Source organism: Xiphias gladius, chromosome 17 (assembly GCF_016859285.1).
Source record: "Xiphias gladius isolate SHS-SW01 ecotype Sanya breed wild chromosome 17, ASM1685928v1, whole genome shotgun sequence".
In the NCBI taxonomy this organism is placed as follows: Eukaryota; Metazoa; Chordata; class Actinopteri; order Istiophoriformes; family Xiphiidae; genus Xiphias; species Xiphias gladius.
In genome coordinates, this window is record NC_053416.1 from 23,543,997 (window position 1) to 23,563,616 (window position 19,620).

Sequence of the window (19,620 nt, forward strand, 5' to 3'; positions counted from 1 at the left end):
TGGGGAATTTTCTCTTTCATCAAATGTGAATGTATATACACATTCATCTCAAAGTGATGACTGAATTTTGATGTAGCCTTTTTTTTTAGAACATATCTTTGAGAGACAAAGCATCCCGCTGCGTCTTCGTGTCATGAGGATGAAGACATGGGAAATGGCAGGGAAGTTCTCACTCCTCCTTACTTTACATCAGTGGCTGACACAGGCTGTTAATGCCAGCAGCAGAGCAAGCACTGCCATGGTTACCTGCGTGGAAACCAAGTCATTAGGGACTCTAACTCCGCCCATCCCTCATATCTCTCTCCCTGGCATCGTAAACATGTTTACTTACACTAATACTGCCAAAGAATAAGTAAGATGACAACTTATTCATGCTACAAAAATAAAAACAAGGCCGGAAATTCCTTTGTGAAAGTCATGTGAACCAAAGGTTTTCTCTCTGTAATATAGAGATTCACTAGCTTGCCATGCTGCCATACATCATGGCAATGCAGGATATCAAATTGTTTGAATATTGTAATATACTTGCAAAAATTAATGCAATTTCAGTACACTGACCATGTAACGCCAGATATTCATATTCACCTAATACTTACCCTCTGGCTTCTAGGATTTTGCAGTCCTTTAGGGACTGATGGAGCAACAGGAGGAGGAGAAAGACAGAGCCACAGAGGATTTGGTCTTTGAATACACCCTGAACAGTAAATTAGCGTCATCTCGGAGAGAAACATGCATGTCCAATGTGGTCGTTAAATATAGGGTTGATATTCTGATCTGTGAAAAATGAGTTGGATGCTCTTCATCTGGGTGGCCGCGGCTCTGCGGGCTCTATGTAGGGGACAAAGCACTATGTATGAAGGTAGGCATCTATGCAGATGACAGATTAACATGAAACTGATCTATTGCCACAACAGAATATGGTGTTTATGGGGATTAACGCTTCTTGTTTTACCTACAGTTTCTTTTTAACATTTTTAATGTCACAAATGATAGATGTATTATGTTATACTTTATGAGTAAGTCAAAACCAAGGAGGATTGTTCGTGACAAACTCAAAATGTAAAATCTGATGTCATTATGCAGCCAGATACTACCTACTGAGCAAACTTAACCAACAATAAAATGACAAAATATATTTTATTCCAGGAAATAGTCTGTCTGCATCTGGCTACCATCTATGTATTCGTAATGAGACAAAGATGGTGAGTTTCCTGGTGATGCATAAGGTCCCTTATACTGTGATAAAGCCTTGTGGCGGATGGCTCCTCTGGAAGACATGCACAGTCACACTTCACAGGATGATCCATCAGACTGAGTACAGGACAGTGATGGAGCAGGTTACCCAGTGCTGCGATGGCTACGTACAAGTCGGCCGTTACTGTGCCCTGCGTGAGTGCCCTGCACATCATTTATCCATCTCGGGGTTTGAAGATGATAGAAGAGCACACATTGTTCTGTTTGCTCTTAGATTTCAGTTTCTTCGTGTCAGTAATATTTGATGATATAACGTCATTAAAGTTTGTGCTGTAGACAGATAAGCAGTCACTATGACCTTTCAGCATGTGGTGCTGTGTGCAAGACACTAGATAGAAGCACAGAAACGGGACTGCTACAAATATCTTGCTGCTAATATATGGCCTGTTACATGTTCTTTTCCTTTGAATGAAGCTGTAAACAGGAGCGGGGAGCTCATCGCCAAGCCAGGATCCTGTCCAACTGCAGATGGATTGTATCCCGGATCTGAGGACTGTGAGTGGGACATGGACTGCCCAGGCAGGCAAAAATGCTGCCAGAGATTGGGTCGCTCCCTCTGCATTCATCCTGCAAGTTAGTGTACATCCTGATTGATTGATTGATTTTTATCTTTTTATTAAAGTAAGCTGCTATTATGCTTTCTTGCGTAAAGTCACATGCTCTTATTAAAGCGTCTTTTCACCCAAATCTTGAAGAAAAACTTTCTCACTGGTTTCTAGCCCTGCTGGTTTCAGACATTATAACAGGAGTGAAGGCAATGCTGTTTATTGTGTTCAAAGCACATAAACATCACTTTTAAAGTGAGCCTATTTAACTTTTGCTTTTGCAGCTGTCACTAAAATGACAATTACAGCATAATAGCTGATGCTAAAATGTAGAGTAACAGTAGCACAAGTAGTGAGGAGTCACAAAGTCAGTGACCTGACTTAGTAATAGCCATTACACAGCAGAATCTCTCGAAGGTTTGCTAATGTTAGCTCTTAGCGAACATAAGCCTCTGGTCATACCAGACCAAGCAAAGCTATAGCGGCAAAACCCCCAAGTGTATTGAATTGATCAAGGGTATGTTTTATTGCTCATGAATTAAAGTTTTCATTCCTAATATGAGGACTGTATTATTTTTTTTCTTTCAAACGTTACATAGTCTCACTCTATAATAGCCCAAGTCTCTTTAGAAACATGTCCCAGTTACTTGGAATAATCCATGATTCTCAATTTTCACTGGAACTAGTTTCTACTGAAGAAATAGTCCCAGGGAAAACTTTTTAGAATACATTCTCTTGTTTTTTTAAAACTGAAAAGTAACTTCACTGTTACTTTACTGATTTTTCTTAATTTCAATTTCAATACTTTTATCTCAAAACCAGGGCAAATAAATCTGATCATTACTGCACAACAAATAGGTACTGTATGAAAATTATTAGATGGTAGAGGTGGGAAAAAAGGGAGAGGGATATGTGTTTTTTTCTTTTTGCTGAAGAGAGTGTAGTCTTATATTTTTTTGGAAGAGCAGGGAATGATCTTTTGAATTTCTCTCACCTTAGATTTGTATTTTTTTCAGCCTAGTTTATTTGCTGGAATGTTTGGGATGCACTATCCTATGTCTGCCATAATTTCAAATGTGAAATTTGATGGAGATTTTGAAAATCACTGATCCTTTTACATAAAAAGTGCACCATCTTTTATGACCCAGTGAGTTCTACCAACTTAACAATGTTGCATCACTTTATTAGAGGGAAGGTTGTTGCAGTTTTTCTTCCCAAGTCAAGGTTGAGGGTCCAAAATTTTAACAAAACTGAGAAAGGCAGAAGGCCTTGCTCTTTTAAAAAGTGAACCATAAGGTTCAGCTGCCCTCCTCACTCTATAATTTTTTATACAGTCCCAGGTACCACAAGGTGTAAGTGAGAAAATAGGGGTGTTCTTTGTGATTTGGATGAATGGACCCTTTTTAATTTAACTTTCAGGCTCAGGACATTATTCTGAAGATGGAGGATACCGTCTGAACGCAACAGTGACAGTGAAGATAGATTACCAGCAACTGATGTCTAAGGATAGAGGACTCCTGAATCACACGCGATTACTACAAGCAATGGTAATACTACCGCTAATACTGAAGTTCTACTACCGCAATTAAGACTTCTGCAACATACTGTATATAAAACGACTTCTAACAGACTGGTTATTATTTGTGTCTCTATTACTAATAGATGACAGGAGCTTTGCAGTCTGATGACGTCTCAGTCTACTACCTCAGCTCATGGCCTGTGCACCCATACAGAACTGCTACCTCACTGCTGATTGACTGCAATTTTACTCTTTCACTGTACAATGTCACATCAACGTTGCATCTTCTTCTCAAACACATACAGGAGGTGTCATCTGTAACTGTTCAAGGTAGGTCTCTATGAAGCTACTTGGGGCTTTTTTTGTGACATTCTTGTAGAGTTCTGAGAATGATTCATGTTGCAGAGAACACGGTGTTCAGGAAAAAATGACTCAGTCGCACCACACTTTCCTTCTCCCACCACTTCTATATGACTGACAGTCATCTGTGGGATGTTTCCTCCAATAGCGGAAAAAAACAGCAGAGCGAGTACATTCACACTCACACGTGCACAAACACACACAAATATTAATCATGAATCAGTCATACTTGTTACATTTGCACAAAAGATACAGTAACAGGCTCGCCATTACGCACACAGTCACACATCAAGCTGCCATCAGAATGTTCTCTCACAAAAAAATTAATTTCCTTCTCTACACTGTGGGCAGAAAATTAATTCATCACTTTATGCCAAAATGATAATGTACTTTCATTATTGTTAGGCACCTCTGAATTACTTTAAATTTAAGATACATAGAAGACAAGTGAATCAAGTCCAACTTGCACACTGTATTTTAAGTTTTGTTACCTGAAACTTCTAAAACCAAATTTGTGTCCATGATTTAACAATCTGTATGTCCTTCCCTATAAATTATGTTTTTGGGTTATTGTTTATTTTCACAAACATATATGTTATTTTCAATTTCTTGTAATTATTACTCCTTATTGAAACACAACCCTAATTCAACAGAATATATTCCTGACCGTAAGTATTTGAGAAGTTACATATTATATTTTTTGTTCTTTCTTTTGTTCATTCTTTTTTAATTCAACTTGATATAAATATAATGGATGCTTTATTAAAGTGCCAACTGTCACCTTTAATTGTAACACACAGTGCCCAAATCACAAAGGTTCAAAAGAAACTGGACATTCGGCTGCTAAATGCTTCTTGGGCAGCTGTGTGTCATTTCAGCGTTAGTTCCTGGACAGAAAAAGATCACACATGGCTCAGAGTTGACTGAAAGTTGAGAGGTCTCATTTAGATTGAGGTGGAGTTGTCTGTCAATATGAGGTGGGAAGAGGTGACTGTGCCAGTGAAGAAGATAATAGTGAGGCTCATTTAAAAAAAAAAGTACCTAAATCAGCTGGGTACATTCTAAAAGAGCAGGTGCACACAGGAAATCTACAAAAGTTCAAATGAGCTGGTAGACTGAGGAGCACAAGCCTTGTGGATGATCAGAAAATCATTTGCATGGTGAAGAAAAAGCCCTTTATGGCTGCACAGCAAGTCAAGAACACTCGCCAGGATGTAGGAGGACATGTTTCCTTGTCAATGATCAAGAGAAGACTTCATGACCATAACCTCCGAGGGTTCACCACAAGTTGCCAACCCCTGGTAAACCTCAAGAACAGAAAGGAACAGCTCATCACCCAAAGCCGCCACTTCATCTGTCAAACGTGTCAGTGGACCTGTTATGGCTTGGGCATGTATGGCTGCCCATGGAACCGACACACTGCCATTTATTGATTTCACTGCTGACGGAAGCAACGGGATGAAAGCAGAGTTATACAGGAGCATTCTGTGTGCTCAGATTAAGTCAAATGCATCAAAAATCACTGGATGACGTTTCATCATTCAGCAGGACAAAGATCCTCAACATACAGCCAAAGCAACCACAGAGCTAAATATCCTCGACTGGTTGAGTCAGTCACCGGATCTGACCGAGCAAAATTCCACTTGGTGAAGAGCAGGCTAAAGGCAGAGACCCCACAGGCTGAAGAGCTGAAGGAGGCTGCAGTGAAGCTCTGGGAGAGCATCACCAGGGACGACACAAAGTGTCCGCTGATGTCTATGGGTCAAAGACTTCAGGCAGTCATTGACTGCAAAGGATTTTCCACTAAATATTAAATTATTTTTTTCTTTTTTTACTTCATGTGTATCTGTCCAATTTCTTTTGAGCCCCTAAACTTTGGGCACCATGTGTTTAAAGAGCCTATGTCTCCCATACTGTTCTTTCTAAATTGATGTAAACCCACTTAAATTAAAGCTGAGGCTTGGCACTTTAATTTAGTATCCACTTTATTTCAAATTAAATGTGCCGAAGCTCAAAGCCAGAGGAACAAATACTGTCCAAATACTAATGGCCTGGACTGTACATGTAACTGTACCTCCAGTCCAACCTTTTCATATGTCTGTATTTCTAATTGCAGATGTAGATGAGTGTGCAGACTCTGCTCTCTGTCAGTGCTCCCCTCAGGCAGACTGTAACAACACAGTGGGTTCCTACCGGTGTACCTGCCGCCAGGGATATATCGATGTTGACCCCAGCAACCCTGGAGCGCATTGTATAGGTGAAACTGTGTGTGCATGTGCGTGCGTGCGTGTGTGTGTGTGTGTGTGTGTGTGTGTGTGTGTGTGTGTGTGTGTGTGTGCATGTATGTGGTTGTGTGTGTGTGTGTGTGCGTGTGTGTGCATATGTTGCAAATATATTTAATTTATCATTTACCTGTTGGTAAATGGCGGTAAGTTGAATTGCAGTGGCACATTTAAAAGTAGGGAACTCACTGTACACAGCCATAAGCTTTTTTTTTTTACCTCACAAAACCTTGCCTTTTATCATATCTCTTTTAATACTATGACATAAAGCGTGACCATACATTCTGTATTATGCAGGGCTAAAATGATGGTAAACATCCTAATTAATGCAAATAAAGATGTGGATAAATTATTATTATTTTTGCCATCACATTCTTGGAGGCTCATCATCTTTGTGGTTTAAGAATTCCTAACATAACCAAAAGGGATGTAGATATATACAGAGATCAGTACGTAACATATCAAAAGAGCGCATCAATATTTAAATTTGTCCAACATGTAATCTGTTTCATATTATGTTAATAATCTGATACCTCCTCTAACCAACCAGCCACCACTCCAACCAAGCCCAAGGTGGGTAAATGTAAAAAGGGTAACAATATTTAACCACCAGATACCCCATTTAAAGTTGTTATGAAAGTAAAGATTTTATTGTCTTCAGTGCTCCCTCCCAGGTCCCCCAGCATCTCCTGATTTTATTGTCCGTAGCCAATAAATAACTCCATTATATATCTACATGGACTATATATTCACAGCATCACTGATGTAGTGAAATGGAACGTGGGGGATTCTATCTAGTTGCTGGTGAACGTTTGGGCTGCAGTAGATCCAGCTAGCCATACTTTTCTCTGAGTCTTCAAGTTAGAATTGTCATTTAATAACATGACTTATAGGGAGCGATCCAATCACTTACTTTGCTAATCTGCTCCCATAAAAACGGGCATCATATACAGGAAACAGATTTAACTGACACAGATTACAGTTAGGAGACGCTGCAAGCTTCACCAGGGAGATTTTCCTTTGGGCTGAATAAAGCTGATGCACATTTGTTAAGACAGTGTGAAAATTTGACTTAGTCTTAGGAAAAATTTGCTAAATTTATATTCCATGTATGCACAATAGCCAAAGACATGCTCTTTGGTATTTGTTGTAATTTTTCGAAACAAACATTTTAAAGGATGCATGATGGGTTGATTGTCACTGGGTTTTCCAGCAGCTGAAGACAGAGAACGAAAGAGTGAGCTAGAATAAGTTTCTCTTTGGGTAAATTATGTTTATGTAGGTTTAGCCTTCTTATCTGGTTCACATCATAGAGAAAGGCCCTTAAGTTTCTCACTGTCTTGCTAAAAGGTGAAACTGAGGCTTAAAACACGGCTGGGTGATCTTTAATCACCTTCTCTGACAGCTGTGTAAAAAAGTGAACAAGAAATATTTCATCAAACACAAACCTCACCTGGAGGCCGGGTAAAGACTTCAGATTTATCAAATCTTTCCACACAGAGGTGCTAAAACTGAACTAGACATCAACATTGTTCTCCGTCCTTTCTTCCTAGCTGACGTCACGGTGTGGACCACCACAGAGACCCCGCTGACCTACCTTCCATCCATGAACACAACCTACACCCCAGCTTCCAATACCACACTGGACCCTCCAGGCAACAGCACAGTCGGTATCTTCACCTCCTCTGAGATCAGCATGACTACAGCTCTGACTAATACAAGTTCTGTCCCTTATAATTCATCACATACTCCGCAGTGGATAAGTTCTGCACCGCATACAAGCATGAGCTCAACTGTGGAGTTGCCTCTGCCGACAACCACATGCTGTAAGAAATATTTTATTCTATTCTATTTTTATCTCTAGGCTGCGTAGAATCCCCAAATCATGACAATGTTTATCTGCCTCCCAGTCATAACCACATACATTCCTCATGAAGTTGAGAGCTTTCTTACGTTGTCTTTCCACGTGCTTTAAAAGAGAATTTCACGTGTTCGTTTCATCAATCCATGTTCCTAAATATCTGAATCCTGGCACCCCCTCTAAAGGTTGTCCGCATAGAAATAAGTCGATGTTAATTGGTTCTTTCTTTCGTGTAAACAACACATAACATGATTTAGCAAATGAAACCTTGTAACCCCGGATATATGGCCAACTTTCAACATCTGTAAAGCATTCAGAGATATTTAATCCCCTGATTACCAATTCTCCCTCTTTTCCAGATTGGCTCATCGTCTGCATATAATGAAGCACTTATGTCTCTATTTACATCCCTAATTATGTCATTAATCTAAATATTGAAAGGATAGGGCTAATTACACTTCCTCGAGGAATTCCATTTTCTATTTTAAACTCATTAGACATATCTGATCCCACTTTAACCCTGAAAGTACAATGTGATAAAAATCTAACATCCAGTTATACATCTTTCCTCCAATACCAAGCTGACCTGCTTTAATTAATACCCCTTCTTTCCATATAGAGTCATATTCCTTTTCAATATCTAAATATACCACTGCCATTACTTCTTTCATATGAAGAATTGCTTCAGTATCATTACTCATCTTCACTAAAGCATCTATAGCGGATCTTCCTCTACGGAATCCACTTTGACCTGGTTTAGTAATCCTTTATGCTCTAAAAAGTAATCGAGTCTTTTTACAATCATCTTTTCCATTAATGTACATAAATGCGATGTTAAAGCTATAGGTCTATAGTTACCTGTATTACCTGGATCCTGGAGTAATCAGTGATTGCAAGTATCAGAGCACTTCTCCACCCACTAGGGAGTTTGCCTTTGCTCCAGATCTTATTGAACAAATCTAAAATAACATTCAAAATATTATCAGGTAAGTGTCACATAGCACATTTGATCTGTTCCAGGAGTGGTATAACCACTTCCAGACAGGGCCCTTTCAGCTCAGAAATTGTAAATTCTAAACCCAGGTAGGAGTCCATTCTATCTCTGATACTGTTAACTTGAGAGTTTTCTCTTAATATCTCTCTATTCCTCTGTCTATGTTTGTCCTCAAGATGGTTTCCACTGTGCATACTTGCAAACATTTTCCCAAGTAAATGAGCTTTTTCCTCATCAGTTATTGCTAGCTGTTTACCATCAACAAGAGCAGGAATTTGTACAGGTGTTCCTTTCCGTTGTCCATGCCTCTTTTAATTGGATTTCCCCTCCTATGGCTGGAAAGTCTTTGCTACCTCCATGCATTTCTTTGTTGATTAACATTTTCTTGATTTAAGTTCTTTCTCACCATTTTAAAAGCTTGATTTCGTTCTTTTAAGGCCTTGCTACACTCATTATTCCACCAAGGTACATCTTTCCTTTTACTTACTTTACTTAATGGAACATACATTGATGCTGTTTTTACTATCACAGCTGTAACTGTATCTGTGCTTCATCTATATTACCTATCATATTTATACTCTTTCCTGATTCTGCACAGTATTCCTTAACTTCATCCCATTTAGCCTCAGGAAAGCACCATCTACTGTGAGGATGACCTTTCTCTGAAAATGCCCTAGAGCATAAAATTGAGTGATCGCCACCAGTTGTGGAGATGTTTGAGACTCCTCATTCACTACATCTTGCTAATTGAGCATTCACACATGTAAGATCTAAGTTTGTGATCACATTTCTTCCTCAGTTCATTCTTCTGTACCACTTCCGTTATTCAAACAAACAAACTATCATCTTTAGAATCTTCAATGTCCTTGTCCATTTTTTGGCTGGACCGCAACTGCGGGGCCAGCCCTATGAAGGCAAATGTCTGTGACTGAGTGACCGACTGAGTGATAAAGTTACACCATTGCCCCATGCTGCGTAAGTAAGTGCTGATGTTACACCATTGGTGAACGGTGAATGAATTGACACGAACATTGTGTTTCTACTGCATCATCAGGGTGTGTTTAAAGACAATGTTGCCATCTTAGTGCCTTTGTCACGACATTAACGACTTTTCACATCTTTTTAACGACTTTTCTTCACAAAAGTACCTAGCGACAAATCTAGCAACTTTCTGGAGAAATCTTACCTACTTTCCAGAGAAGAGAGTCACCAGTATTGCCCCACAGGCGAGAGATCGGGCTTGCCCTCCGCAGGGACATCTCTCTAAGAAGAGAAAATGAGCTTCTAACTTTCTCCCAAAGGGATGATTTTACAGCTTAATAAAGCCGAAATCACGGGACAGCTGTTGTCTTTACCTTGTGTTTGGTGATTCTGTCAGATGACGTCACGGTTTTAAAATCTGGGTTTTAGCAGAGCAGAACAGCAGCTTGGAAATGGCTTGGAAGCGACTGCTGGTTAACATGTCGTCTTAATGGACCACGTTTCAGTCGCTATTTCATACTTGTCTGACAACAGAAACAGAAAAACATGTAAATGAGAACAGCTTTATTGGGAATTCAGCTGTATTAAAATACTGTATATGGTAGATAAAGGATGGTCCAGCCATATAGTAGGTTTGACCTAGTCTTGTATCTGTATAACTGCTTCCACATAAATTGTTGTGAGCATTAAAGTCTCCACACCATATTTCTCTTTTAGTATTGTTACCTGCTATTTCATGGAATATATCCACAGTTAGTGACTGGCATTGATTATAAAAGTTAACCAGCATAAAAATGCCTTTTGATCTGCATATTTCAATAACCAAACATTTGTATTTATTCGGACAAGATCATTTCCGAAATGCCAGGCCTTCCTTAATGAATGTTAAATATCCCCCACCGTCTTCATGTCTCTATCACATCTCACTGAAGTATATCCTGGTATTATAAAGTTTAAGTGTGGTTTGAGCCAGGTTTCTTGAACCCCAATTGCGTCCAGTAAAATATCTAGTTCATGAACATACCTTTTAAACTCTTGCCCATTTGCAATGAAACCTCTAGCATTCCATTGAAGAATGTCGATTACCGTTATGATGTAGATCACTACTTTAGAAGGTATCATCACAGTTCAGTGGACAGAGCATTTCATATATTGTATCTCCCTCAGTGCTTGTGATCCTTGAATAGTTCCTTGCTGCATCAACAATTGTATCACTTCTTGCCCTTCCATCTTTTTGTTGGAGAGCTATACAAGCCACTTTGCAGATGAACGCAACAAAGTTCACTCTGTCTACTAGTAAAGTCCCCTCCTTTTCTTAACACCTATGAAACATGATTCTTGCACAGTGTTTGCTCTATTTACTTTGGGAGATTATCTTTCATAATGTATTTGACTGAGGTTCTCCTTTTTTTTTCTATTATTTTCTTGTTCATTCTTTCTTAGTTTACCTTTAATGCTTCAGCATATGAAACCTTGCTCATAATTTTGTATATTTGTACTTCTCTCACTTGCTGTTGCACAACACATCCTTGAAAAGCAGCACTATGTTCTCCAAGGATGCAGCACTTTACTCTATAATTTCCTCTACATTTTCCGTATGCATGATTCCCTCCGCACCTTTCCTTTCCTTTGTATTGTCGGGATATACTCTCTCACCGAATAACTAAATATACCCAGCAAGGCTTTCCTCAGAAAGATTTTCTCAAAATGAAGTAAAATCGCGAGGCTCTCCATTTTCTCACCCCCTTTCTTAGTGATCAACCTTGTAGCTTCAGCAACTTTAACTCCTCTCTCTCTAAGTTCTGACACAACCTTATCAATGGATATCAATAGTGGAACACCTTATTTTGGCAACTGCACCTGGAATGTGTGACTTGACTTTTTTTCCATTAATTGTTTCCTTGTTCAAAATCTTTCTGTTGTTCTTCATCCTTTGCAAATATTAGTAGCCTGCGGCTGTTCAAGTACTTTGCAAACTTAACTCTCCCAATCTCTCTCTAAATTGCCTTTGTGACCTTAATTGGATTGAAGTGACTACCATCTTATTTTGTTAAGTGCTATTTCTTGACAGTACATTAATTGTAGGCCAACTGTTTGAGCCCTGTCTGAGATTTTTACCCTTTAGACAGTGTCATCCGAATCCTCATTTGAATCACTGAATCTTTCAGAGTTAGCCTTTTCCCTCCTTTTCTAGCAGTGGACTTGTTGCCGGTCCATTCCACTATAAACCCAATCATCATCTAAATTCTCTGCAATGATTTACACATTCCGTAACAGTTGTTGCAAATGCGCCAGACTTTTCAAAATCCCGATCCTCTTCTCCAAAGTCCAACTCCTTACTGCCTTCTTCACCTCACCGTGGTGCCACAAACCATAACAGGCAGATTACTGCCCTCTGACACTGGAGAGCCGGGAAAAAAAACCTAGTGGTACATGATGGTTTGTGAGAACTGCAGTTGGAGTGGATATTTTTTTTACCCTCAAAAGCCAATGAGATTAATACTCTATCAGAAATGTTTTTAAGCAGTATTTTTCAGTTTAATTTTTCAGTTTTCTTCCACTGCTTGGGAGGAAACAGTTCCTAAAAGGGCTACTAGAATTAACAAGATATAACATGTTAATTAGTGAGCTTTAAAGGCACTGGTAGGTGAACTTTGTTACTTTGGGAAAAAGTCTATCTGCTTCCCCGATTCCCAGTTAAGCTAACTGGCTGGTAACCATAGCCTTATATTTACCATACAGACATGGGAGTGGTGTCAATCTTTTCATGTAATTCTCTGAAAGAAAGCAAACAAGTGTATTTCCCAATAAATGTCAAACTGTTCCTTTAATCACAATTAATGAAGAACAAACCTGTTCACTGCCCCCCTCTCTTACATGCTACCCACCACCACCTTCCAGCTCCTCCCAGCATCGCCACCTTAACGTCGTCTAATGTCACTGGAACCTCCTTCTGTGTGTACTGGTCCAGCCTGTTTCCGAAAAACCAGACCTACCAGGTCGTTCTAAGCAACGGGTCAGAGGTCATTCAATTTTGGGACACCAGTCAGACCATGATCGAGGTGAGGGAACTGCAGCCTGGGGTGCTCTACAATGTTACCGTCACGCCTTGTGCCTGTGGAAGTCAAGGAGTCGCCCATCATATATTGGTCAAGACTGGTAAGAACTGATTGTTCCAGTGACTTTGACTTTTGGATCCTTTTGAAAAAAAATGATGTACAGAATTGTGGCCAAGCTTCATTTTGTGAATAGAACAGCTCTGTAATGGAAGTTCACATCTTACAGAAAATTATTACCTTTATCCATAATTAGTTGTGTCATGACCAACAGTTTCAGTTTTAATGATAATATTACAGTTAATAATAAAAGACAAGCTGTTAAGTTGTTGCTGTTGCTTCAATAAATATCAGAGTGGAAATTTTAGATCAAACTAAGTTGACAAAATAGCAAAAAAAAAAATTGTCTTTTTTGTGGAAGTATCCCCACGCTGTCATTTAGCAAAAGGATGATTTTCCCTCAGTTAAAGGAGAAGAAACTGACTTTTCCAGATTTTTTAAAAATAGGATAAGATGCAATCACCGATTACTACCCACAGGGAGTAATAAGGAAAATGATAAGAATGCCCTTATTGACTAATGTGTGATGAAGAAAAGACTCCTTCTTTAACCAGTAGGCCCAAGGCTGGTGAAAAGGCTGACATTTAGTTGTGGAAAATGTGTTTATTGTACCAAAAAAAGACTTTTCTTTGTAGATGCTCAGACTCTTGACGCCACAGCTCGACTTACCAACATCCAGTTCACCACTGACCTGCAGAACACCAGCAGCCAGGCCTACAAAAACCTCACTGCGAGTATTATAGAGGAGGTGGGTATGTTACGAGGATTACCCAGTGACAGAATTTGAGCTTTGAATAGAACCTCACACAATTTAAACATGTCCATTTGGATGATTTAACGAGGCAAGTTTTATAGTTTCATCCATTCATGCATCATAACTCTGACTGATGCTCTTTCCTTTGTCACCAACAGATCTACCAGTCTCTGTCTCCAGAGATGAAGGCCATTGTGGATTCGGGCCAGGTGAGAGTCAAGATCAGAAGCTTTTCACTGGGCAGTGTGGTGGTCAACTTCACCCTCATCTTCACCCCCAGTCAAAGCCAAGACATCAGTAATGTGTCCACAGCTCTGCTAAACTCCCTGATGGTCAGCTCCAAATACTCAGTGGATAGAAACAACACAGGCATAAATGGTATGTCTTTCCATACTCGGTTCGAAAAAATTGTTTTTTCAAAACCAGGTAAGTAGGGCGTGTTAAAAATGATCTTAAAATGTATCTTGTGAGTCAGAAAGATTGAAGCAAAAAGAAGCACCAAGGTGCTCTGTATAAAGGAGCTACAAGTAACTTGGATTGATTTTACACATCAAGATAAATTAGAGTAGTTACTCAAGGTTAGTACTACTCAGCTTAAGAAAACAATAGTATAATGTCTTCTGTGGCTCTGGAAGAAGCCTTCTAAAGTATGGGGGAAAAACAAGATGATATCATCATGGTTATCCTGGCTCGGGCTTGAAGACTAGCATCTGGGGGCAGGAGTTTGAAAGACGTGGATTGAGGATATACCAAATTACCCATTCGAGTTGCATTGTGGGATTGGGGATTTTGACCATTTTTAACATTTTAACTGACTTGTGAGACCGCACACTTCATGGAAAATTGTATGCCTTTAAGTCCTTACCACAATGACACATAAATGTTGTAAAATAAGGACTACAGATTTTTTTGTTTGTCTTTTCTCCTTTCACTATTTTCCATCCTCAAAATATTTTTTAGGTTGAAAAATAGTGAGTTTTTACAGTTGTTTTTGCTTGAAAAACAGGAGTTTCTTTCTATTTTGTACCATGAAGCAGTGACCTATTTTGTTTCCAAAAGCAATCGAGCGATTTGCAAAATTCAAACAAGTGTCAGACAAACTACAGTGTAGTGTAGAGGCTTTGTCATGTCTGTTTATCATGTAGGAAAAAAATGTAAACCATGAACATACAGTACAATACTAAAGAACAACATAAAAACTGACTTAATGAACCAAAATGTTTTGCTTTTTGTAGATTTTAATGAATGTGCATCAGGGGAAAATGACTGTTCCCAATGGGCTACATGTACAAACAGCTGGGCCTCTTACACATGTGTTTGCCTGGACGGATTTATAGACAACAACCCAGAAAGGCCTGGACGAGCCTGTCAGGGTAGGGTCTCACAGAGTGGAAGTGCTAGATTCATTGTAAAAAGATCTAACAACAGAATATCTTTACATTTTGTAACCAGAGCATCTTGTCTTATGCAGTAATTGCTACCTGGGAGACAATGACATCATCACCGACACCCACGATATTTTCTACAGTTAGTACTACCCCTGTCTCTCTCATGACACCCCCACCCAGTGATCCAGCTTTAACCACCAGTCCAGGGACGGCCACAGTCACTATATCAACAAGTGAAATGGATTCCACTACAGTCACACCTACCGCACTGGTTTCAACCACTTCTACAGTCACAGCTGTTGCAGCTACAGGAGTCCAACTTGTAACCACTGCTACCACCACGTCTACCACTGCAAATACCACTCCTGCATTGACAACCCCTGCTACTGCCCCAACAACAAGCACTGCTGCCCCGACGACGACTACTACCCCAACAACTGCCACTACTTCCCCTGCACCCGCCACTTCTGCCCTGACAAAGATCACTTCTACCACTGCAACTACTGCTCCAACAACCATCCCTACTGACCCCACAATCAACACTACTGACCTTACAACAACCTCTGCCCCACCAACTAGCACTACCGACCCTACAACCACCACAACTGCAATGACATCTATGACTTCTACGCCCACAACCACCGTTGCCAACCCTACTAGCACTGCTACAGCTCCAACAACCAATGCTACTGTCCTGAGAACTGCCACCAATGTCTCTATGGAAGGGGCCATCTCAGTCCAGTGCAGGGTTCCTGCCATCACTGTGACAGTTGCCAGGGATTTTCTTCTGAGCACCAAAATCAGGGAAAGCACCCTATACTTGGGCTTGCTGGGATGTGGTGTCAACGGAGGCAATGCCACCCATGCCCAGCTGACTGTAGCCTGGAATGAGTGTGCCACTAGACTTGTGCATGTGAGGTTTTTTTTTTCTCCTCTGAAATTGTGAACTTTTGCAATGCTCTTGCATGTTAGGTGGATGTTGTGCATTCCAGTGCTTTTTCTCTAAAACTGAAGTCCATTAACTAAGAACCCAAACTACTTCCAACATCTGGTGTTTTAGAATGAGACCTACTACATGGCATCTGTAACCCTGTTCAACACCATGGATCCATACACCACACCCGGTGGAACAGTGGAGGTACCCAGAATACGGCTGGAGGTTCCCATCATGTGTACCTACCTGAAGAGCATGCTTATCTCTGCTGACTTCGGCTCCATGGGGTACGCTTTACTTGCTGTCATGATAACTCACCATGCTTTAGCATTTTTCAAAATAGCCCTAGAGCTACTGAGGCAGTTGGCTGAAGCAGTTGGCAGACATGAGAAGCGTAACTGAATCCCTCTGTTTCCAGTCTTTGCGCTAAGCTACCTGTCTGCTGGGTCTAGTTACATATATACCATACAGATGTGAGAGTGGTGCCAATCTTTTAATTTAACTCAAAGTAAGAAAGAGAATGAGTGGATTTCCCAGTATGTCAAACTATTCCTTTAAAAATTACAGCTTTTCCTTCAAGTTTGACTGAAAACCCCCAAACAATAATAAGCAATATATATTGGAGTGTGTTGTGGTCAGAATGGATCAGGGTGTCTCTTAATCAGCTCATAAACTGTAAATTAAAGAAAAATATTCGTCATTCTATCACAATAAAAAAATGCTCTTAAATCTTGTTTCATTTGATTCATCTTTATTGGACTTGTTTCCTGATGTTGCCTATACACTTGTTTCTGAAAATCCCCGAAACATAGGAAACTATTTTGAAACTAAGTATAACTGTCTAATCTTGGGCAATATATTTTACTGTTTTACTTGCTTCAGAAAACTAAGGGTTAAAATTGAAGAGTCAATGAATTCAGTCAAGTCTTTGCAGTGTGGTCCAGTTGTATTTATGGCTGAATGTATCTTGTTTTCACCCATCTCCAGGTATAACATGATCAAAGATGTCATCACGGGCTTGGGCTCATTCCAGGTGACGGTGCAGCTGATGAACGGCACAGTGCCTCTACCCCACAACTACAGCTTGTCCCCTGAGGAGGTCGTGGTGGTGGAGGTCAGCCTGAAAACCTCCTCAGAGCAGATTAAAGTGGTCATCAATAAGTGTTGGGGTACTCCCACCCCGAATCCTGCAGATACCTACAGCTACACCTTCCTGGAGAACAGGTCTGCTTCTACCTACAGCACTATGTTCCTATAACTATTTCTATTACTGTTAGTATTTCAAAAACTATTACTTATACATTTACTTTTTCTCTCACTTTAATTACAACTACTACTTATTTTGCTAATTCTATTACTTCTACCATTACTATCACCATTACTTCAGAGTATCTCAGCCTCGGGGTCTGGGCCATACAGACGGTCACTTGATAAGTACTGGCAGATATTTAACATTCATGTATGTTATTCTATCCTAAAAATGTCTAAAATTTCAATATGTTTTATTGTATTTTGCAGGCCGAGAGCAGCTTAATTTTACTTTATCTGTTATTTCAAGACCACAAGTTAATTATTTTGTTATCTTGAGATTATAAAGTTGTTTTCTCATGATAACAGATTCATTATCTTAAAAAAAAAGATAACCTTCACGCTTTTCAAAATAAAGTACTAATGTGAGTGATACTCAGGTTTCCATGACAGCACTCTAGTTGCTGGGCCTTCTTTGGGACCTAAAATAGGGTTACGGGCTATAAAAGGTTGAGAACACAAGCACTACTTCATGTGCTGTAATCTGCCTAATAAAAATTCTGAAATATTGCAGCCAGACTCCCCCATGCTTTAATCATGATGAGTCAAACATAAAATTCAGTATTTAAGCTAACAAATAAACTGCTCAAATGAAACTGTAAGAATACTACAAGGATGTATCCCTTAACGGCATAGATTGACTTTTTGGGAAACATACTTTTTTGCTAAGATTTAGATGAGAAGATAAATAACAGTCCCTTACCTGTCTGTAAAATATAAAGCTAAGCTGCCGGCTGTGGCTTTATATGTGAAGCTACAGTTCAGCACCCTAACCCCAACCCATCTTAGCATAGAGTGGTAGCAGTGCAACGCAGATCGCCTGGCTCTGTCTGAAGGCCACAAAATCTGCCTATGAGCACCCGTACAGCTCAGTAATTAACACCTTATCTCCTGTTTGTTCATTCCCTACAAACAGTGTCTTACTGGAGCATTGTTGTCAGTGTGAGATTGCCAGGCAACCAGCAGACACTCCAGCAAGTTTGGCTTTTGTATGGATTATACAAACGAGATGTAAAATATTAATTACTGAGTCACAAATTGTCACTGATGGCATCGTCGATTCAAGTAACTGCAGTTTAGTCAGACAGTTGTCCACGTTTGTAGCAATGAAATTGATATATTGCAACAGCTTTATAGTCAGTTCTGTTTACAAGCACATCAGGTGCAGTCAAAGACTAAAAAAAGACACTGCTGTTTCAGACTCTCAGTTCCTTGTCTCCGCAGCTGTTCCCTAAACGCATACACCAAAGTATTGATGAACGGGAGGGCCAACACATCTCGCGTGTCGGTGCAGATATTCTCCTTCATCAACCTGAATGTGATCTATCTGCACTGCCAGGTCCACATCTGTGTGCAGATTGGATCAGATACCTGTGTGCCTGTGAGTACATCCTATTCAAAAAAAGTCTTACAGATGCATCCTTGCAGCTCCCACAGGGTGGAGGGATCTAAAGTAAATAATCCCCACTTTGACTTAAGCATCTAATTTTTTGAAAGTTCAAGATTGGAAGAAGAAAGGAATAGAATTTTCTCCTTTGCCATCTTTCTTGCAGGACTGTTTGCAAAGAACAGCTCGATCTTCAAATACAATTGGAACAGCTTTTGGTTCTTCTGGACCTCTACTCAGATCAGATGAAGGTGAGTATTTTTACAGAGAATAACTAAGTCTGTTCTAAAACATCTCACTCTTCTCTTATGAAGTATGGTTCTGTTAAAAAAGAGATATTTTTAGCTGCAAAAAATGAGACTGAATTCCCGCTGAAGTAACAGTGGCACTCCAGCTTCTACTCTGCTACTGACGAGCTGGCCAGTTTTTTAATAGTAGAAAAGCTGCTCAAGTCTCCAGAACCAGTAACTGGTTTTCATGTTGTGGCTGATCAGTGTGCTGCATATCTGAGGTCTCGTAATTTGAAGTGAATTATTTATTTTCATGATAGACTCATGAGAAATTTCAGCTCTCTTTTTGCTGAACAAAAGAGTTTGTTTTAAGTATTTATAAAAGTCACAGTATTTTTCCCTATTTTGTCATTTGAGGTATTGACTTTTCTAAGCCATTTTCTGATAAATCCTCTTGTTTTCCTTTTTTCTGTCTATTTCCTGATTTTGAATGTTTTAACCTGACTCATATCGTTGCAGAGTCTACGGAGCAGGAATATAACACCCTTCATATAGTTGGCCTCGCCTGTCTTGGAATTGGTCTCATGCTCTTCTTCATCGTTGGTTTTGTCTGCCTTTTCTACTACCAAAGGAACCGCATTGGACACTACAACTTCAGTGTCAAACCCAAGCAGGAGAACTTCACCTACCTTGTCTTCAACACCTAG

At 39.8% G+C, this 19,620-nt stretch overlaps 1 protein-coding gene across 1 annotated transcript; it reads left to right on the forward strand.

The window, feature by feature from the left end:
• Positions 1-841: 841 nt before the first annotated feature.
• On the forward strand, positions 842-19,620 carry umodl1 (uromodulin-like 1). The gene is made up of 17 exons (XM_040151194.1): positions 842-859; positions 1,147-1,389; positions 1,669-1,827; positions 3,219-3,346; positions 3,462-3,648; positions 5,795-5,935; positions 7,514-7,786; positions 12,698-12,955; positions 13,548-13,660; positions 13,825-14,044; positions 14,902-15,039; positions 15,138-15,967; positions 16,115-16,275; positions 16,976-17,212; positions 18,521-18,677; positions 18,850-18,934; positions 19,433-19,620. The coding sequence occupies exons 1-17, from the start codon at positions 850-852 to the stop codon at positions 19,618-19,620; spliced, it is 3,528 nt and encodes a 1,175-aa protein (XP_040007128.1). The 5' UTR covers positions 842-849.